This window comes from Mastomys coucha, unplaced genomic scaffold (genome assembly GCF_008632895.1).
Source record: "Mastomys coucha isolate ucsf_1 unplaced genomic scaffold, UCSF_Mcou_1 pScaffold21, whole genome shotgun sequence".
NCBI classification, from domain to species: Eukaryota; Metazoa; Chordata; class Mammalia; order Rodentia; family Muridae; genus Mastomys; species Mastomys coucha.
This window is the reverse complement of record NW_022196904.1, coordinates 117,335,283-117,354,965: the sequence shown is the minus strand read 5'-3', so window position 1 is coordinate 117,354,965 and position 19,683 is coordinate 117,335,283. Positions and strand designations below refer to the sequence as shown.

General features: G+C 47.9%; 2 protein-coding genes and 1 long non-coding RNA gene across 7 annotated transcripts in view; 1 reads left to right on the top strand and 2 right to left on the bottom strand.

Moving 5' to 3' along the window:
* The window catches only part of LOC116103058, a 19,308-nt gene extending 17,839 nt beyond the window's left edge, over positions 1-1,469 (bottom strand). The window contains exons 1-2 of the long non-coding RNA XR_004123370.1: positions 1,295-1,469; positions 18-96 (exon numbers count right to left, since the gene is read on the bottom strand). This is a non-coding gene — a long non-coding RNA (uncharacterized LOC116103058). The remainder of the gene's footprint in view (positions 1-17; positions 97-1,294) is intronic.
* The window catches only part of CUNH16orf58 (chromosome unknown C16orf58 homolog), a 33,186-nt gene extending 19,750 nt beyond the window's left edge, over positions 1-13,436 (top strand). For 2 of the 5 annotated variants that reach the window (XM_031388469.1, XM_031388470.1), the window contains 7 exons: positions 3,604-3,674; positions 3,756-3,940; positions 4,025-4,082; positions 5,364-5,434; positions 6,269-6,412; positions 6,514-6,591; positions 7,426-13,436. In XM_031388469.1, coding sequence (XP_031244329.1) covers positions 3,604-3,674; positions 3,756-3,940; positions 4,025-4,082; positions 5,364-5,434; positions 6,269-6,412; positions 6,514-6,591; positions 7,426-7,523 — 705 coding nt within the window. In that variant the 3' untranslated portion in view covers positions 7,524-13,436. Of the gene's footprint in view, positions 1-3,603; positions 3,675-3,755; positions 3,941-4,024; positions 4,083-5,363; positions 5,435-6,268; positions 6,413-6,513; positions 6,592-7,425 lie in introns of those variants that run through there. The other 3 variants (XR_004123367.1, XR_004123368.1, XR_004123369.1) reach the window with 3 other exon arrangements.
* Slc5a2 (solute carrier family 5 member 2) lies at positions 7,611-13,750 on the bottom strand. Its single transcript, XM_031388472.1, has 14 exons — positions 13,631-13,750; positions 13,044-13,115; positions 12,863-12,967; positions 11,952-12,116; positions 11,562-11,667; positions 10,816-10,896; positions 10,434-10,663; positions 9,973-10,108; positions 9,630-9,737; positions 9,350-9,500; positions 9,061-9,229; positions 8,767-8,982; positions 8,150-8,279; positions 7,611-8,064 (listed from the first exon to the last, which is right to left on the bottom strand). Exons 1-14 carry the CDS (start codon positions 13,748-13,750, stop codon positions 7,841-7,843), a joined length of 2,013 nt encoding a protein of 670 aa, XP_031244332.1. The 3' UTR covers positions 7,611-7,840.
* Between the last annotated feature and the right edge of the window lie 5,933 nt (positions 13,751-19,683).

The window sequence follows — 19,683 nt, the reverse complement described above, 5'->3', positions numbered from 1 at the left end:
CTCTCATTCCCAACTACCTGGTGCATGTCCCTGCTGCTAGCATCTCTGGAGTGTCTCCTGTGCTGAAGTTGAATACAGTCGCTATCCTAAGACACTCTAAAAAGTAAACAAAAATGGATGGAACCAAAATCCAAATGGGCTCAGGGCTCTTGGTTTTTAAATCATTGTCAGGCTAAAGTACAGGGGTGCAGTGTTCTGTTTGGCTTTTATCTCTAGAATCATTTTACTTGGGAATAAATATTTTCTGTTATGGAGAAGACATCTGCGAAGTGAACCATAGAAACCCAGAGTCACCTCAGCTGCAGACTTCAGTCTCCTGAGCACCGTGGGCTCAGCAGCCACAAACCGCCATATAAAGCACCCAGCTCTAGAGTTAACCTTTCCTGGTGCCAGCAGTTCTTTAGTCCTTGAGTTCTGCGATAGAACCCCAGACTCTCAATCCTTGTCCCCATGAAGAATTGTCTTGTAGAGAGAAGTGTGAGCTGCACCTGCAGACATCGACATTCAAACTGGAGGCAGTAAGATCCTGCAAGGATCAACATTGGCTTTCATTTTATCATGCAGTGGGGGACACCTGGGGGAAACATTACTTTACTTAATAATGCATGTTATTAAGAAGGGAGAGCATTGCCACCCCTCCTTAATAGAAGAGCACCTGGATACAGACCCCAGGAGAATACAAGGAAGAGAAATGGGGAGACTAGGCATAAAGTAGCGTGTGTGTGTGTGTGGGGGGAAGTTTGCTGTTCCCACTCTTGTATACTTTCAGGCTTTGGAGGGTGATCAAAGAAACCCAGGAAGATGGAGTAAACAATTTTCATAGGGCTGGGCAGTGGTGGCACACGCCTTTAATTCACTTGGGAGGCAGAGGTCTACATAGTGAGTTCCAGGACACCCAGGGTTACACAGAGAAACCCTGTCTTGAAAAAAAAATTTTTTTTTCATAGGACCATAAAAATGTGAATTGACTATAAACAGGACATAAAGTTAAAACAACAGTTAAATACACAATGTCTATCACTATCAAGATTATGATAAATATAACCCATTTCTGCCAAAAAAAAAAAACAAAAAACAAAAAACTAGAGATCCAATTCTAAACCTGTTTACTAATGAGATGGTGGTATTTGGCATGAGCTCAGTCTGATTTTGTAGATTTTATAAAGCAAGAGGCATTACCAGAATTGTCAGGAATATACAGACAACATTTTGTTTAAATGAAGTTGTTAAAAGAGTTGATCTTGATTAAAACCTCAACAACACTTTTGTGGTACCTCTATCCTGTAAAAATCACCTGCACTGGCCCCACACAGCTCATAGCAGCCTCTGTGCACAGAGCCGCTTCTCACTTCTTTCAGTGGGAGGTGGTCTAGACATTGTAAAGGATGACAAAAGGAATGTAGAAAAGACTGGGATGTGAAAATGAGTGCTGGCAGAGAGGACTGCCTGTGTCACTAAGGGCCCTGGCAGAGAGGACTGCCTGTGTCACAGGAGACCCTGGCAGAGAGGACTGCCTGTGTCACTGAGGACCCTGGGAGAGTGGACTGCCTGTGTCACTGAGGGCCCTGGCAGAGAGGACTGCCTGTGTCACGAGGACCCTGGCAGAGAGGACGGCCTGTGTCACTGAGGGCCCTGGCAGAGAGGACTGCCTGTGTCACGAGGACCCTGGCAGAGAGGACTTCCTGTGTCACTGAGGACCCTGGGAGAGTGGACTGCCTGTGTCATGAGGACCCTGAGGATGACCCTACATGATTCAGTGGTCACTTCTGCCTTCATACATCCTGTAGCCCATCCCCCACCTTAGAAAGCAAGCTCACTAGGAAGCAGGTGCTGGCTTTGCCATCATTACCCTCACTTGGGCTCTGTGTCCTCCAAGTAGGCTCTGCCATCATGGTCCTCCAAGCCCTTACAGCTCTGTCACATTTGTGACACACAAGGGATCTGTGTGCTGAGCCTCAGGGCCTGAGGCAGAAGAGAGGATAAAGCCTGGATACATGTTTAAAAGGGAATCTCAGACAACAGGTAGCTGAGTCCTTAGAGGGGCCTCCTTGGGAACCCTTCCTGGTTCTGACATGTTACAGGGGAGCCTAACACTCCTGTTAGAGGTTCTTAGCCTCATTGGTGGAGGAGTTCAGAAACGCACTGAGAAGGAAGCTCAAGGGTAATTTTATTAGAGTTTAGGAGAAAAACACAGTACAAGTTAAGTGAAAACTCCCAGCAACCTTCAGAAGGGAAGGGGGGGAGGAGCTAAACCTTCAGAAGGGAAGGAGGGGGAGGAGCTAAACCTTCAGAAGGGAAGGAGGGGGAGGAGCTAAACCTTCAGAAGGGTAGGAAGTGGGGGAGCTAAACCTTCAGAAGGGAAGGAGGAGGAGGAGTTAAACCTTTTAAATTAGATATGGAATTGAAATAGATTACTTAAAAATGGTAAAAAAGGGGGCTGGCGAGATGGCTCAGGGGGTAGAAGCACTGACCGATCTTCCGAAGGTCCTGAGTTCGGATCCCAGCACCCACATGGTGGCTCACAACCACTCATAATAAGATCTGATGCCCTGATGCCCTCTTCTGGTGCATCTGAAGACAGCTACAGTGAATTATGCCAGAGCAAGCGGGGCCAGAGGGAGCGGGGCAGGAGCTGTACACATAAGATAAATAAATCTTTAAAAAAAAAAAAAAATGGTAAAAAAGTAAAAAAAATTAAAAAGCCTACCAGGAATGGAAGTGGGCTAGTGAGCTGAGGAAGGAGTCCAAAAAGCACCCAGCCAAGCTGTGTGCTCCTTTACGAACACACATGGCCCTGCATACTCCACCCCCTGTATTTCTCTGTGCTGTTTGTTAAGGGAGGCAAGGGAAAGAAGGGTCCCTGGTCCTCCTCCAAACTTGGCTCCTTTTACGTCTGTCTTGAGGCAACTTTGCTCAGTTCCTGCGCTCGCATGTTGCAACTTTCCGTGGCTCCTCGTCTGACTTTGTCTATGGAAGAAGAGGCTTTCTGTTCCCGAGCTCCTGACTGCCTCCATCCCTAGCTCAGCACTTCATATACAGGCGTTAGTGCCTCGGCCTTTCTCCTTCCGAGTAAGGCTAGGAGCAAAAAGAGCTTGTGAGCCTCAGGGCCCCTCCATGCCAAGACCAGCTTTCCCCAGAATCCTGGTAGCTAGGAACCCCAATTCGTTCTCTTGAATAATGTCCTGGGGCAGCAACAGGGTTCCTTTCCCCCTGGAATGTCTTCATTCTGGCTAGAAGGCTCTGGTTACATTGCTCCACAGCAAAAGGTCAAGGCCTATTCCTTGCCTTCCTGGGGTTCCTTGTTTGCCAGTAGTAGATATCAAACAAGAAGTGACCCACCTTTTCCATCACACTGAAGAAAATTAACTGTGCACAGCCAAGAGTACCCAGTGTAGGACTGCTCAGGTGTGTCTACTGAGCAGAGAAATTCCCAGCAGCTAAGAGCAGCTCGCCCACCACACCAAAACATTAAAAGCGTAGCTGGCGTTCCCGTCAGGGTAGCGAGCCCTGGGTGGTTTCCGAAGCCCAAAGGATTAAAAAAGCACCAACATTTTCCCTGGCTTAATGGGAAGCCCTCTAATGCCCAGCTTCTCTATCTTCCAGGAGACAGTGGTGAACCTAGCAGGGCTTCTGGTCAGCCTGTTGATGCTTCCTCTGGTATCAGATTGCCCAAGGTAAGCAGGGGCGAGGCTATGGCGAAGACGCCAGCTCGGCCTCTTCCTGTATACATCGGCTACCTTACTCTCTGGCCCCAGCCTCAGCCTTGGCTGCTTCATCTTGCTCACTGCTCTCCACATCTATGCCAACTACCGGGCAGTCCGAGCCCTCGTCCTGGAGACCTTGAACGAGAGTCGCCTCCAGCTGGTCCTAAAGCACTTCCTTCATAGGGGAGAGGTACTTGAGCCTGCGTCAGCCAATCAGATGGAGCCACTGTGGACAGGTGATCCAACCCTTTGGTCTCTGGTTCCTGGGTTTCCCAGCCTTCCTTCCCCCTCTGCCTGAGCATCCTGACTGCTTCCAACAGGTTTCTGGCCATCCCTGTCTCTGTCCCTGGGTGTTCCCTTACACCACTTGGTCTCCAGGTGAGTGGTCCAGTATCCCCTGCTTCACACACTTCCCACATCAGCTCCTGTTTTCAGTTCCACACTGATTGTTGGTCAGGTTTCACTGTATAATCTGTTCTAGGTTTCTTATTGCCATTGTACAGCATCCGAGATCAGTGAGAGCTCTTGGGGGAAACAGGAAATAGAACAGTAGATATGCGATAGCAGCAAACTGCCTTCTGAATACCTTGTATATACCCATAGACAAAAGCAGCCCTCAGCCTCCTTACAATCATGGCAGTGATGCAGAGACTCAGGACTGCCTGAGATGCACAGTATAGATGAAGGATGTGGCCCATCCTGAATCAAGTTACCTACACCATCCGCTCTAAGGCTCATGGGGCATTGTGTAAGAGGGGGCTGGAAGACAGGGTAAAAAGCTCTAAATGTCATTTTCTACATTTGGTATGATCTGGTTTATTTATTTATTTTTTTCTGTCATAAACACCATGACCAAAAACAACTCGGGGAGGAAAGGGTTTCTTTGGCTTATAGTCCCAGGTCACACTCAATCATCAAAGGAAGTTAGGGCAGGAACTAAGACAGAAGCCATGCTGTTAACTGGCTCACTGGCCGGCTCAGGCTCAACTAGCTTCTTTATGCAACCCTGTCCTCACTGCTGAAGGACAGTGTCACCCAAATAAATCATCAATCAGACAATCTCTCACAGACATGGCCACAGGCAGTTCTTCGGTTGAGATTCCCTCTTCTCTGGTGACTCCTAAGTCATGTCAAGCTCTCACCAACTAAGCACCTCACAGTACAACCAATGCAGTCATTAACTCACAGCTGTAGTTCCCTGCACTGAACTCACACGAGGCTGGCCATACCCGTCAGCCAGGGAAGAGGACTATTAGCTCATAATGGGTTCTGAGAGAAGGAAGTCACTGTCTTCAGTTGTGTACCACTCCTGAGCCTTCCAGCCTTCCACCACAGCTCCATAGTCATAAAGAAGGCAGTGAATATGAGAGAAAAATTTGTGGGAGAAGCAAGATGGGAGCGGTGTAAGTGGTCAGTATGCGTGATGTATATATGCAACACTGTAAATCATAATTTTTGCACAAGATGTTTATAGATGAAGGAAGGGTTGTACATGGGAAGACTGCGAACAGAAAGAAAGAAGGTGGGGGGCAGGGCTAAGGCAATATCTAGGAAAATGGGCAGTGAGCAGAAGCCACTGGACAGGTGCATCTGACAGTTTTACCAAGTGGGTCCTGCTGCCTCGCTTTCCCTGCTCCAGTGCGTTCTTGTCTCCCTCAGTGTCTCTGAGCTGAAGCAGCTGGTTGAGGGCCATCACGAACCATACCTCCTTTGCTGGAACCAGTCACGAAGTGAGTGTGCCGCATTCTCCCTGTCTTTGTTCCTCTGACTCCAGGCCTCCAATCCCTGGACAGTTTGAAGGCTGCCTAGAGTCCTAGAGAGTGCTCTAGATCAAAATTTTGATGCATTCAAATGAATAGCTTCATGCCCTAGTGAATTCGCTGTATCCCTCTCTAACAGTGGTTTTCAACCTGTGGATAGCACCCTTTGGGGGTTGAATGACCCTTTCACAGGAGCCACACATCAGATATCCTGCCTATCAGGTATTTACAGTGTGATTCATAACAGTTTTGAAGTAGCAATGAAAGTATTTTTATAGTTGGGGATCACCATAAAAGGAGGAATTGAATTAAAGGGTCTCAGCATGACCCTTCACCTGAAAGCCGCTGATCTAGAACACGACACCACAGAAGTTGCCTTATTACCTGTGGCATTTTTCTAAGGATAGAGAAGGGTGATTTTGTAAAAAGTGCTTTGTACATTGTAACTCATTCAGGTAAGATTGTGGCCCTTGGTGTCTCTGAAGGTCACTTTGTCTCTTACCCCGAGGCCTTCATTAGGCAGGGAATCCTCGAGTCCTCAGGATTTGATTGAGCTGTGTTAAAGGCATCATTTAATTTTCACTGGTGAAAGAAGTTACCTCTTGGAGCTACTGTGAAATTGTACTTGAGAACTGAGCATTTCAGTTTGGCAAAAGAAACAACAGAAGTTGAAGTTGGGAAGGGGAGAGTGGGCACTCCCATGTCTGGCAATGGCCTCAGGCGGACGAGAGAATCAGAAAAATGGGTTGAAAGCATTTGAAGAATAGCTATTCTGATCTTTCTCTGTCTCTTGGGTCTCTTCAGACCAGGTACAGGTCGCCCTGAGCCAAGAGGCAGGCCCTGAGACTGTCTTAAGGGCTGCCACCCATGGGCTGATTCTCGGAGCCCTGCAGGAAAATGAGCCACTTCCAGGAGAGCTGGCAGAGCTGAGGGACCAGGTGCAGGCTGGTAAGAGCTGTGTGGTCTTCTGCTGATTACAGCAGAGGTGGGAGAAGGTGGGCTATCTGCTCTGCCGAGGACGTGAGAATTCCTGATTTTACACCCACCAGGTCCTAAGAAAGAAAGCTGGATTCTTGTCAGGGAGACCCATCAAGTGTTGGACACACTGTTCCCAAAGTTCTTGAAAGGTAACATTATCCCCTGGCTTCGGCAACCTTGGGTCCTGCATGGGAAATAAAGGACCGCTTTTATCTGTGCTCTTCAGTCTGGGCCTCTGTCTCCCTACCTACAGGACTGGAGTTCAGGATGGTCTCTGATATTGGTAGTCTATAAGCCAAGTTAGTCTTAAAGCATTTACTTCTTTCTGCCCTTTTCCATGTGCTATGGCTGATTTCTCACTACACAAAATTTTAGCTTCATTTTCTGCCACAGATAATCCCAACAGAGGAGCCCAAGTAGTGTGAAAGGCTGCACCAGCCTGTGCCTCTGCTTGTAGTGAGAATTCTGGAAGTTTGGTTTATTTAAAAAAAAAAAACAACACAGAAATATTCTAAGAATATGTTTTTTGTCTTAATCCCAGATATAGGGATATAGGGCCACTTAGGACTGTCCGTAGCCTCGGACTATGACTTGCCTCGTGCTCCAGCAGAGCCATGGTTTTGCCAGCTGCAGATAGTTTCTGCAGTTATGTGACTTTTGGAACTCTGGGAACTTTTCATAGGGTGTATACGTGCTAAGTCCCTGAAATGTGGGGTGGGTGATTGTTGGTCATTCAAGGTGGGGTTGGTTGCGGTTTGTTAGTAGCCACGGTCAAAGAAGAAACAAAAGGAAAGACATTAGATTCAGGGATCTCTATCTCTCTCCCCTCTATCCTTCTTTCTCTCCTATCAAGTGATGGGGGTTGCAACTGGGGGGATAAAGGATGGGAAAAAGAAGAACCACAAAGTAGCCAAGACCAGCTACACATCCCCAGGTTCAGCCCTGAGTCTCCTCCCTGGCCTCACCCTGTGACCTTTCCCTAGGACTGCAGGCTGCTGGCTGGAAGACAGAGAAACACCATCTAGAGGTGGATGAGTGGAGGGCCACGTGGCCCCTGTCTCTGGAAAAGAAGGTCTTATGAGCAGCCGGGCTCCAAGCCCAGAACCAGGACAGGAGCCCAGAGACCCTGTATGGAGCCGAGAGCAACAGCGTTTCAGCCACAAGGGTAGCTTTATTTTTGCATAGGCAAACTTCTATGTCCAATTGGCCACCATCTTGTGGGAAGTGACAACCAATCAAATGGACTGGACCCCAGGTAAAGAGGAAGGGAACCAGTTCCTTCCTGCTGTACTCTTGCCCTTTTCCTTTCCCGGGATCCACTGCAAGCTCCTCGTCCTCCCTTTTTATGAGGCTCGGACATGCCCTGGTTGCAGCTCATGGTATCCAGCATACTTGACTTTATGCATAAAAGCCCCAGAGGAACACAGCCACAGTCATCATGAGCAGGGCATTGAGGTTGACTACTAGGGCCCAGCTGGGGTCCTCACTGATGTCCTCTAGCCGCCTGGTGGTTGCAGCCACCTCCTCGGTAGTGGGTGGAGGACTCCCTGACCCACTCCTGCTCATCCCACAGAACCAGAGCAGGCACTGGTGGAGCAGGCCTGGAGCTGGGGACTGGACCTCTGGAAGAAATGGGGAACACACTATTAGTCTGAAAGGAGTTAGCTCTCCGAGCTCCCCAGGATACTCTCCCAGGGTCCGCCTTACCTTCAATCCCCATTGCACATTCCTGGCACCCATTCTGCACAGGAGGAGGGGCTGGACCTTCTAACTCATCAGCATCCAGGTCCTCCCGCTCCTCCTTGCTGTGCCGGAGACTGAAAACCAGGCGGTGGAGCTGGGAAGTTAGGGAGAAGGGACAAAGTGGGAGTTGTGCCCCCCACCCCAGGTCCCTTTGTCCCACAGCTTTGTCACTGCCCTCCCCAGCCTCCCTTCTGGCCTGCACACCTGCCTAGGCTCAGCTCACTCAGACTCCTCTTTCCAGGATAGTCTTTGCTTTCACACTGAACCCCAAGCTCTTCATCTAGTATTAAAGTCTTCGGGCCTGCCCAGTCCCCTGTTTCACCCCAAGTTTTAGGTCTACACCCAGAATCGTAGTCAGACTGGTCTTAAAGTTCTGATACTTCATATTCCTATTGTCATTTGCTCTGCTTCCCAAAAATGTCAAGTAAATGTGCTTGCCCTGGAAACAGCGTCATACTGAACTCCGGGCCTCTGACCTCTGTGGGCATTTCTTGAAGCAGACTGGCTAAGAGGGTGAAAAGAGCTCATCTATCCCATACAGTTCTTGTACTCTCCAGGCTCCCTTGGAGGCCAGCACTTACATGCTTCTGAGGGATGGGTGCGGTGCACAGGGAGATTCCGAGTGTGAGGAGGCCAGAGCAGATGAAGAGAATGATGGCGAAGTAGAGGTAGTGTACCCGGCAGATGAGCGCCGGGCACGCTGAAGGTCGCACACAGCTGCCCGAGCCAAAGAAGAACTCGGGTATGAGACGTGCTAGGCCCATCAGCAGGCCCCCAACTAGTCCCCAGAAGGCTCCCTACAGGGGAAACAGCATTAGCCAAGACTCAGGCTGCCCGAGCCTCCCCCGGAGCTCACCTGGACATGCCCTACGCACCTTCTCGTTAACACGGGGTACAAAGAGTGCAAGCACAAAGACTGCAGACACTGGAGGCGCCAGGTAGCTGGAGACAGACTGAATGTAATCGAAGAGCTGCCCACCTTGTGCTGCCTGTACCACTGGCAGCCAAGCCACGGACACTGCCACAATGAACACTACCCAGAGCCTGCAGTTAAGACAATCAGATTTTACTGAGGACCCACCCACCTTCCCCATTACCCTCCTGGTGTTCCACGCACACATCCCAGGTTCATTTATGGAGCAGGAGTTGGGACCCAGGCCACACCTTCCAACTAGCAGCAGCTCCTTATCACCTGCCCGAGGCCGCAGGCGTGTGTAGATATCCATGGTGAAGAGCGTGCTACTGCTGTTAAAGATGGACGCCAGAGAAGACATGAGGGCAGCCAGCATGACTGCCAGCATGAGTCCACGCAGACCTGTGGCCAACAGGAGCGGTCAGGCTGCAGCCTTCAGTGCATTCAAGGTAGTGAAGTGTTGGCAAGGTTGACCCTCCCATAGGCAGTCCCTGCAGGCTTGGCCAAGGGCAATCCATTTCCAGCCCTCACCGTTGGGCATGAGCTTCACAACGAGCCGTGGGTAGGCAATGTTAGAGCAGCCCACCTCAGTGCCACACACCCGCTTACACACCTCAGGTACCACACACGCCACTTCATCTGCAAGAGAGAAGCTGTAAGGTGGCTAGGAAAGACCACCCTGAAGCCTAATGTGAATGGGGACTCCTAGAGATGGTACTTCCAGTGGGAAGCAAGACTGAGATACCAGGTCCCCAGCTCTTAGGATAGTAGCAGGTATAACTGGCAGGCACTTGAATCCTTGAACAAAAAAAAGGGGGGGGCAGGATCTAGATGTGGCATAGTCCTGTTGAGGTTGGTGTGATGCAGACATTACCTGGGTAAAGAATGCGGCTGATCATGCCTGGCATGACCATGAGGAACATGGGCATCAGCTTCAGGTAGCCACACAAGATGCACCCAGCTTTGATGTGAGTCAGATTCTTTCCAGCCAGGCAGCGCTGCACTATTACCTGTGATAAGGGGTATCCAAATGTACGGGGCATCCCTGTAACTCACATCCCACAGGCCCTGCCTCTATTCTCCATGGCCCCTTAGCATTAACCTGCAACCCTACTCTGATTCATAGCCAACCTCTAGCTCTGCGGAGTTCCTGCTACATCTTCATCCTCCAATCCTACACTGGATTCTGACTTTTAGGTCCACCTGGCATGATCCATCAGCTCAGGCCCTGCCTTCAACCTAACTCCAAAGGGTGGTGTCACCATCAACTAGCACAGGGCATTTAGAGTTCTGTCCGGGGCGTGCATACACACACCACCCCACGCCTTGACCTACCTGATCACTGCACCAATACCAGCCTGAGACAATGGTAAGTCCCAGGAGCAGCGCAGGCCATGGCAGGTCTCCTGTCACAGGGTCACGCAGCAGGTGATAGGAGTCAGGCCTCGGCTGATAGCAGGTGCTAGAGATGTTGCCAATAGCTGGATCCTTGGACACCGTCAGTGAAGTCACTGCTCCCAGGTATTTGTTGAAGAGACCCGAGTACCCGCCCACTTCATGGAAAGCTGTGCAGGCAAGGTTGTCAGGGGATCTGGCCCAAGTGCGAAGGCCCTCCTTAGGACCCACATGGCAGAGACAAGCAAGGTTCTAGCCCTTACATTAAAAGCTCTGCGACAGCCAAGAGCCATGCCCTGCCCACTGTGGGTAAACCCCGTACCATAACCAGTGAGGATGAAGGCCCCGGCAAGGATGACAAAGGTCTGCACGGTGTCTGTGTACATCAGTGCCGCCAGCCCTCCTGCAACAAGCCCGAGTCAACAGAGGACAGCACAGCTGCTGGTCCCTGGCACCCAGGATTTTTGAGACTAAGGAAAGTACCCATTCTAGAGAACAAATTTTATAAAAATGAGGTTGGGCTTGTGGACTGGGGCATCTGGAGGCAGAGTTGAGTTTGAGAGTCCACTGACTTTCTTTGCCAGGAATGCATGTGGTGCGAGACTTCCACAATCCACTGTTTGGCCTGATTTCTCAACTGGGTAATGGGGTGGGGTGATAAGGCCCAGCCCTTGCTGGCATCCCATCCTGCAGCAGGTCCCAAGCCCACTTTGGCACCGCTCTACCCATTCTATATGATCTGGGATCCTGGGAACTGCACAGAATTTAGCCAAAGATATTGGAGACGCACCAAGTCAATTCTTGAGACATCCAAGAAGGCCAGGAGATCCTAACTCATTTCCCTCCTCACTACTGGGACTTTACAGCCCAAATCCAAGGGGCATTGAAAGAAAGTGGATTTATTTTCCTCAGATTTAATTCTACTTGTACTATATTACATTTCTATAGCTCTGCCCCACATTCCTGTTTCCCAGTGAAGCCAACAGCTCCCTGCTTATGTTGCAGGCCAGCTCTCTGTCACCACCCTCAAGCTCCTTGCCCCCCACCCCACCACTCTCGTGCAGCCACCTGTCACAGTATAAATCATGGTGATGCCCAAGAGTGCGATGACAGAAGCATAAATGTTCCAGCCCAAGGCCTGTTGAATGAATACTGCCCCGGAGAACATATCCACCTTTTAGGAGAGAGCAAATACATAGATCTGAGGTTCAGGCCCAACGCCTGCCCTGAGACCATCCATCCTATGTGGCCACACCTCAAAAGTCAGTCATTTTTCAACAACCTAGTCTTCCCAGGTCCTTAGCACTGTGCCCACAGTTTAAAAGCTCTTTCCAGGCCCCATCCCTCATGCTGATTCTTGCTTTTCTCCTTGTTCCTGCCCCTTCCAGGGGTCTCTGAAGACTTCATTGGGTGGTTCTACCTTTCTAAGCTTCTGTACTGCCCACCGCACGTGCTCACCGAGATCTTGGTGAAAATATACAAAAAAAGTGAGAGCACCGACAGGTAGAGGCGAATACGGTGCCCACCAAAGCGCTTGCGGAGGTACTGAGGCATTGTAATCACACCAGCGGTCAGATACACTGGCACGAAGAGCCATCCGAGGAGCAGCACCACAAAGAGCGCCTGTGGAAACAAATGACAGCCCGGGATACCATCCTGAGCAGGCCTGTTCTAGTCCTCACACCCAGGACCCAGAAGATGACAGCGGAAGTGCCTGGACCCTGGACAGGAAGGGAAAGAATCTTGACACCTTACTGGCACCTTAGCTATTTAGAGCCCTTTTTGCGCTTACAAACCATCACCTCTAACTAGTCTCTCCCACGGTCGTTATGGCTCCACCCTACCTCTCTAGCAAATGAACCTGTGTGCATAGACTCTTCAGACTGACCTCAGCATCTGCCAGGCAGGGCTGCCTCCTCTCCTCCACTCACCTAAGAATTTTACCCTCATAGGCTCAGTTCAGAGGCCTCTTACAGAACGGCTCAAACCCTCATCTCTCCAACCGTGCAAGTGAGCCCAGTCCCTGTACTTGGTTTCTTTGTTTTTGCAAAGAACTCCAGTTCAGCCTAGAGATGCTCACAGACTACAGCATCAACGAACATCAAGACAGGTACTTCATCAGTGAGGTGCTGGCCCTATTTCAGAGTGGTCAAGGCCCACCGAGAACTGATGTTGGCATAACAGAAAGTCAGGACCTGCCTGTACCCTACTGCCTGTAAGCTAGCATGTGATCCTTGCTCCCAGCCCAACCTCACCCCCCAACTGCACTGTTCCAACTTGTTCATATCCCCATGCCAGGAGCTTCCCCAAGATGTGATCTTTCCAGAAGTTTCCACTGGGGTGGATTATTATAGTAAAGAAGACCTCACATTCCACTCAAATCCAGCCACTGCCAAGCCACTTGCTGCACCAGTCCCTGCCAGGCCCACAAAATGACCGCTGCCGATGTTGCTGGCGAACAGAGAGGCTCCAACCTGGGTGGCCAGAAATGGGGGTGAGCTAGGCTGTTTCCCCAGGGTCCCTCCCATTTCATCCCCCAACCTTTCTCACCGGCCACCACACCATGCTCCGTCCTGCCAGGAAGTAGCCGCCAACTGTGCCTCTATTGGTTCTGAACATAGACTGGGAAACAGAAGTGGGGGGAAACTGGGATTGGGGCACATCTTTGGACTTCATTAGCTTCCTCGACACATTCCTCAGCCTTGTTTCAGGCTGAAGATTAACCAGCCCTGGACTCCCCAGACTGTGTATCTCCTCACCCCCAACCCTCTCCCACACTCAGAACAACCCAGGCCCTAACCCTAGTACAACAACTGGAACCTAGATATGTCTAGATTCAGCCTAACTTACACAGTGGCTTTAAATATGGGTTGTTGCTCAGCCATAGTACAGACAGGGAAACAGATACATCTCTTTGAACACTTGACTTAATAAAAAAACCTACTGATACCTCCAGCCTCTCTTGCACAATCCAGAAGGTACGAAGACAGAGAATTAAAGATTTGCTTGCCTACTGGATCTAGGTTCTCCATCATTATATCCAAGCACCTCTCTCCCACTCCTCTCTGAGGTCTCCCTAAATCTTTACCCTCAAGCCCCAGAAGCATTTCCCTATCAAAAACCCCTCAGTGTCTCACCCACAAGCCAACACCAATGACCAGCAAGAAATACGCAGCAATGACCAGAATGTCAGCAGGATTATCAATCAGGACCTTCTGCTCCCCAAGTTCAGAGCCTTCCTCTATGTGTTCCTCCATTCTCCCCAGCGTCTGCCCCTCAAGGGGCTAGTCCCTGGATTCTCCCGGGGGGAAGGATTAATGGTTACCTCAGGAGCACTGAGCCGACAAGTCCCCCAGGTCTCAGCCTCCCTCTCCAGCTTTATTTAGCTGAATCAGGTTCTATCAAGGCCGAAGGCTGGTCCTGGGGCGCTGGACCATTCAGAATTCAAGAGTACTCCTTCCTGGGTTTAGGCTCCATCCTGTACCCCACGTTCCAGGCAAAGTGACTTCCTACATTCTCTCTCTGAATACACCCTCTAGCTTTGATTTAGGAAGGTCTGAATCCAACTCGGGCAGTGTCCTCCTCCGCACAAGTCCTCCATAGCTCCCCCTGACAGTCAGCAGGAGTACATGCTCCTCATGCCTGCCATACCCTAACTTCTACCACACACAACCTGGAAAAAAAAATCACATTTCCCTCACTCTCCTGCCCTTCCCAACCCAAATACTTTCTACTTTCTCTTTGCTCTAGCCCAAGAATTGTTTTTGTTTTGTTTTGTTTTGTTTTGTTTGTTTGTTTGTTTGTTTTGTTTTTTGTTTTTTTGTTTTTTTGAGGCAGGGTTTCTCTGTGTAGCCCTGGCTGGCCTGGAACTCACTCTGTAGACCAGGCTGGCCTCGAACTCAGAAATCCGTCTGCCTCTGCCTCCCAAGTGCTGGGATTAAAGGCGTGCGCCACCACTGCCCGGCTTAAAAAAAATTTTATGCAATATATTTTGAGCAAATTTTTTCCTTTCCCTCAACTTCTTCCAGATCCCCTCCCTTCTCCAATCTACGTCCGTATTCTTTTTCTCTCTCAAAAAAATAAAAGAAAGAAAGAAAAGAAAAAAGAAAAGAAAAAGAAAAAAAAGAAAAGCACAAAAACAAACCAAGGCAAAAAGAAAACAGAACATGGAGTGTGTTTTGTGTTGGCCAACTATTCCTGAGCGTGTGGCCTGCCTTGGGGTGCAGTTGGTACACCCAGTGTGTCTCCATTGAAAAAAACCATTTCTCTCTCCCAGTAGCTGTCAATTGCAGGAAGTTTCTTGGTTAGGAGTAGGACTTTGTGCCCACTTGTCATTTTTCATGCTGGGATTTTATTTGGTTTGAACTTGTGTAGGTCTTGTGCGTGCTGTCAGAGTCTGTGAGTTCAGATCAGCATCAGCTCTGTTGTGTCTGGAAAACTCTGCTTTCTTGGAGACAACCTCTAACTCTGGCTCTTACAATCTTTCCATCTTCCATATAGAACCTGTGTCTTAGCAGAGGGGTGAGATGTAAGCATCCCATTGGAGTCTCTCACTCTCTGCATGCTGTCCAGTCATGCACAGTCCTGTGTTAATCACCTTCTACTAGGAAGCTCCTCTGGTGAGGCTTCAGTGATGTGCTGACCAATGGGTGGAGCCAGCGATATGTCATTAGGAGTCATAGCTGTGTGCCTTTAGCAGAATATCTGTAGTACGTGTTCCCCTAGGCCCTGTGCTCTCTCTAGTTTCAGGCTCTCAGCCATTTTAGCAGTGTCAGGGATGGGTTCCATCTCACGGAGTGGACCTTAAATACACCCAAAAAAGTGGTTAGTTACTCCCATAATATTTGTGCACCAGTGGACATGTCTTTTGAGCAGGCCTCTGGTGTAAGTCTCAGGGTGTGTAGCTGGGTGAGATTGCTGATTAGCTTCCTCCCGTACATAGCACTTTCCAGCACTATGAACATCGTCGATGGGGTGAAGCGTCTAGTCACACAGCTCAACTTCTCCATGTTCAATGATATAAGTAAATAAATACCATCTTTAGCAATAGGGTCTTACCATCAGGTTATGGAGAGTACCCAGTAACCTTGGCAATAGCTTTTGTAATGTTTGGGGGTAACATTGGATGTCTATGGCCAATGACTTCATAAGATGGTAACTCATTCCTGGTACGGGGACTTTTGTTTGGTACTGTGTGATGTCCAGTTGGGACATTGTCTCCCTCATTATATGGAAACCCTATTTAAATTCCATTAATGTATGTATATTTTAGGAAGTTTCTACCATAGTAGACTTCCATATGGCTCTTTTTTTAATTGAAAATATTTTTCCGTATTATATATTCTGATTATAGTTTCCCTTCCCCCAGCTCCTCCCAGCTCCTTCCCACTTCTCTACCCAATCAAATCACATTCTTTCTATCTCATAAGAAAACAGTCACCTAAAATAAAATAAAACCAGAATAAAACAAAACAAATGAACATAAAAGAGCCAAAGGAAATGTACAAGAAACACATATAGACACAGAGACCCATAGATTCTCTCTCTCTTTCTCTCTCTCTCTCTTTCTCACACACCCACACACACACACAAATCTCATAAAAACACAAAATTGGAAACCTTAATATATGAGCAAAGGGGGCTGGAGAGACAGCTCAGCAGCTAAAGGCACCGGCTGCTCTTCCAGAGGACCTGGGTTCCATCCCTGCACTCATGGCTTGGAGTTCAGTTCTAAGGAATTCCAGTGCTTTCTTCTGGCTGCCTCAGGGACTGTACACATGTAGGGGACAGACATACATACAGGCAAAACATTTATATGCATTAAATAAGTAATCAAATAATTTAAGAGAAATTAAAGAGAAAGAATTGTTAAACAAACATAAAAAATATAAGCAGAAGACCTATAAAGAAAAAAGGCAAAGCCAAAACAAAGCATTGTGAGACAAAAATGCCTCCCAGAATGCTATTGAGTTTGTTTGTGTAGGTTAGCTACTGCCGGGCATGGAGCCTACCCTTAAGTGTGGTTTGTATACTCACTTAGACTCTGCTGAAGAAAACTGACTTTTTCCTTTCAGTTGGATATCAGTTGGAGATAGCTTTTGAGTTTGGGATGGAGGTTCGTGTGCACCTCCCTCTCAGTGCTGGGATCCCGTAAGGCTTAGACCTGGGCAGGCCCTGTGCATGCTGCCACAGTCTCTGGTGAGCTCATGTGTATGTCAGTCCTGTTGTGTCTAGAAGACCTTGTTTTCTTGGTGTTTTTCATTTCCTCTGATTCTTACACTTTCTTCTTCCTCTTCTGCAGAGTTTTCTCAGAGAAGGGGTTTGATGGAGACTTCCTAGATATCTCATCTAGAATTGAGTACTCCAAGGTCAGTCCGTCAGTCTGTCTGCCTGTCTCTGTGTCTTCTCTCTCTCTCTCTCTGTCTCTTTCTCTCTGCACATTGTCCAGTTGTTGATTCCTGTTATCAGCTCCCATCTTTAGCAGGAGGAGGCTCCTCTGATGATCCATACAGCTTTTCAAAAGGCTTTTATAGTTTTAGTTGTCCCTCCTCATGTCTCCCTCCACCCTGTCCCCATTTAATCCCCCTATTTTAATTTTCTTTATTCCTTTATATTCTATTTCCCCTGCCATAGAATATCCCCTCCTCCTCCCTGGCCATTTAGTACCTACCTACCCTCTGTGGATATTATGAATGAAACACACATATCTAAAATTTAAAAGTTAATATTCTCATAATAAGAGAATATTTTCAGTGTTTGTCTTTCTGTGCATGGCTAATCTCACTCAGAATCATAGTCTCTAGCTCAGTCCATTTACCTTCAAATTTCATTTTTCTTATCAGCTGAATAATATTCCTTTGAATGGATGCACCTCACTGTCATTGTCCATTTGTCAATTGATGGCCATCTTCTTGGCTCTTTCCCACTTCTGGCTATTGTGAACAGAGCCGAAGTGAACACGGATGAGCAACTGTCTCTGTTGTAAGATGTAAAGTCCTTTGGGTGCATGCCCAAGAGTGGTGGCTTACTTAGAGTTTTACTGCTGTGAACAGACACCATAACCAAGGCAACTCTTATAAGGACAGCATTTAACTGGGACTGTCTTACAGGTTCAGAGGTTCAGCCCATTATCATCAAGGCAGGAACATGGCATCGTCCAGGCAGGTGTGGTGCAGGAGGAGCTGAGAGTTTTACATCTTCATCTGAAGGCTCCTAGCAGAAAACTGACTTCTAGGCAGCTAGGATGAGGGTCTTAAAGCCCATGCCCACAGAGACACACCTACTCCAACAAGGCCACACATACTCAACAGGGCCATACCTCTAATAGTGCCACTCCCTGGGCTGAGCATATACAAACCATCATAAGTGGTAGAGTTGAGTGCGATGGTTTATTGATTTACAGCTTTTAAAAGAACTTCCATAGTGATTTCCATACCGGCTGTGCCAGTTTGTGCTCCCACAATGCACAAGTGTCGCCTTCTCTCAGAATCCTCGCTAGCATGAGCTGTCATTTGTTTATATTGATCTTGGCCATTCTGATAGAGCTAAGATGAATCTCAGAGCAGTTTTAATTTGCATTTCCCTGGTTGTTAAGGATGTTGAATTTTAAAATGTCTCTTGGTCATTTGTGTATCATCTTTCGGTAACTCTACTTAGTTCTATACCCTATTTTAAAATTGGGCTATTTTTTTTTGATGTTCATTTTTTTTTATTTTAGTTCTTTGTATATTCCAAAAACTAACCCTCTGTCAAATGTGAAATTGGTAAAGATTTTTCTCATTCTGTGGGCTTCCTCTTTGCTCAAATAATGGTGTCCTTTGTTATACAGAGTTTTTTAGCTTTATTAGGTCCCATTTAGTAAGTATAAGTGTCAATGCCTGTGTTGTCAGGGTCCTGTTCAGAAAGACTTTTTCTGTGCTGAAAATTCTCACATCTCTCTAGTCTGTGCATGTGTTTGTCTTCTACTTAGAGGACCTCTCTGCCTCCTAAGTGACAGTTCTCCTCAGCCTTCAGTAACATGTCTATGACACCTTTAAAAAAATATTTTTCAGTCAGTGGTGGTGATGTACAGCTACAAGCTCAGCACTCAGTAGGTGGATACATGAGGATCCTAAGTTCAAAGCCAGCTTGGACCACACAGTAAGATATGGTCTGAAGTCCCCAAGGGCTGGCTAGGAAACTCGATGGTTGCTATGGTGTAAATATGAAGTGTTCCTCACAGTCTCATGTTTTGAATGTCTGAGTCCCAGATAGTGACATTATTTAGAAAGACTAGAGACTTTTGAAGATAATACTGGGTTTCTGGTTCCTGCTTGTTCTGCTCGTTGGTCTACCGTGATGTGAAAAGCCTCCACAGCCGTGCACCAAGCTGGCCTGGCACGGCCTCTCTGCCATGAGTTGACACTATGAGCCAAGATGAGCTCTTTCTCCATTTAAGTCATTGTCAGGTATTTTGCTCTCTGTGACATAAAAGTAAATAATACTGTGGTGGAACACTTGCCCAGCATGCACAAATGCCCTGGCTTTGATTCTAAGCCCCCGAGAGAGAGAGGAGTGAGGAGGCTTCCTTGACTTTCCTGATAGAGTTCTGGATGCTTCTGTGGTATTTCTCTAGGTTCAGGTCTCTCCCTCCAGCAGATGAAGGACTCCTCCACAGCAGACTGACCGGATTCATTCTTAGTAGCCCATTTCTTAGCACAGGCTGTATTTAGGAAGGGCTGGAAAATACCCACATATCTACTTTCTAGAATTGACCAGACTGAAAATCAGAAAGTGGCATTCTGGGTCAGGAGGGCTTGACTGATTGCGACAGTTGCAAGGATCCTTGAAATGGGGAACAGAGAATGGTGTTTTGGATGAATATGATAATCTGTGTTTAAGGAGCACCTAGTTCGGCAAAAGCAGAACTCAAGATGAGAACAAAAAAAAGTTCAAATCCATATGAAACTAAAAAAAAGTCTCCAAAAATATTATTTGAATGAAAAAAAGAAGTAAAAGGAAAGACATCATTAGTCTTAGGTATAGTGGAGGAGAATGTTTATTATAGATATGTGAGAGAGCATGGCTAGAAGTAAGGACCTCTGGGAAAGTCCTAAGTGGACATGACCCTGAGCCAAGTGAGGAGAGAGAGAGAGCGAGAGAGAGAGCGAGAGAGAGAGAGAGAGAGAGAGAGAGAGAAAGAGAGAGAGAG

Excerpts from the sequence above, each read along its gene's own strand:
- Slc5a2 (XM_031388472.1), bottom strand. The coding sequence starts at position 13,750 with ATGGAGGAACACATAGAGGAAGGCTCTGAACTTGGGGAGCAGAAGGTC. Across the intron at positions 11,668-11,951 it reads ATATTTTCACCAAGATCTCG|GTGGATATGTTCTCCGGGGC; the intron begins GTGAGCACGTGC and ends CTCTCCTAAAAG. Across the intron at positions 10,897-11,561 it reads CATGATTTATACTGTGACAG|GAGGGCTGGCGGCACTGATG; the intron begins GTGGCTGCACGA and ends GGCTTGTTGCAG.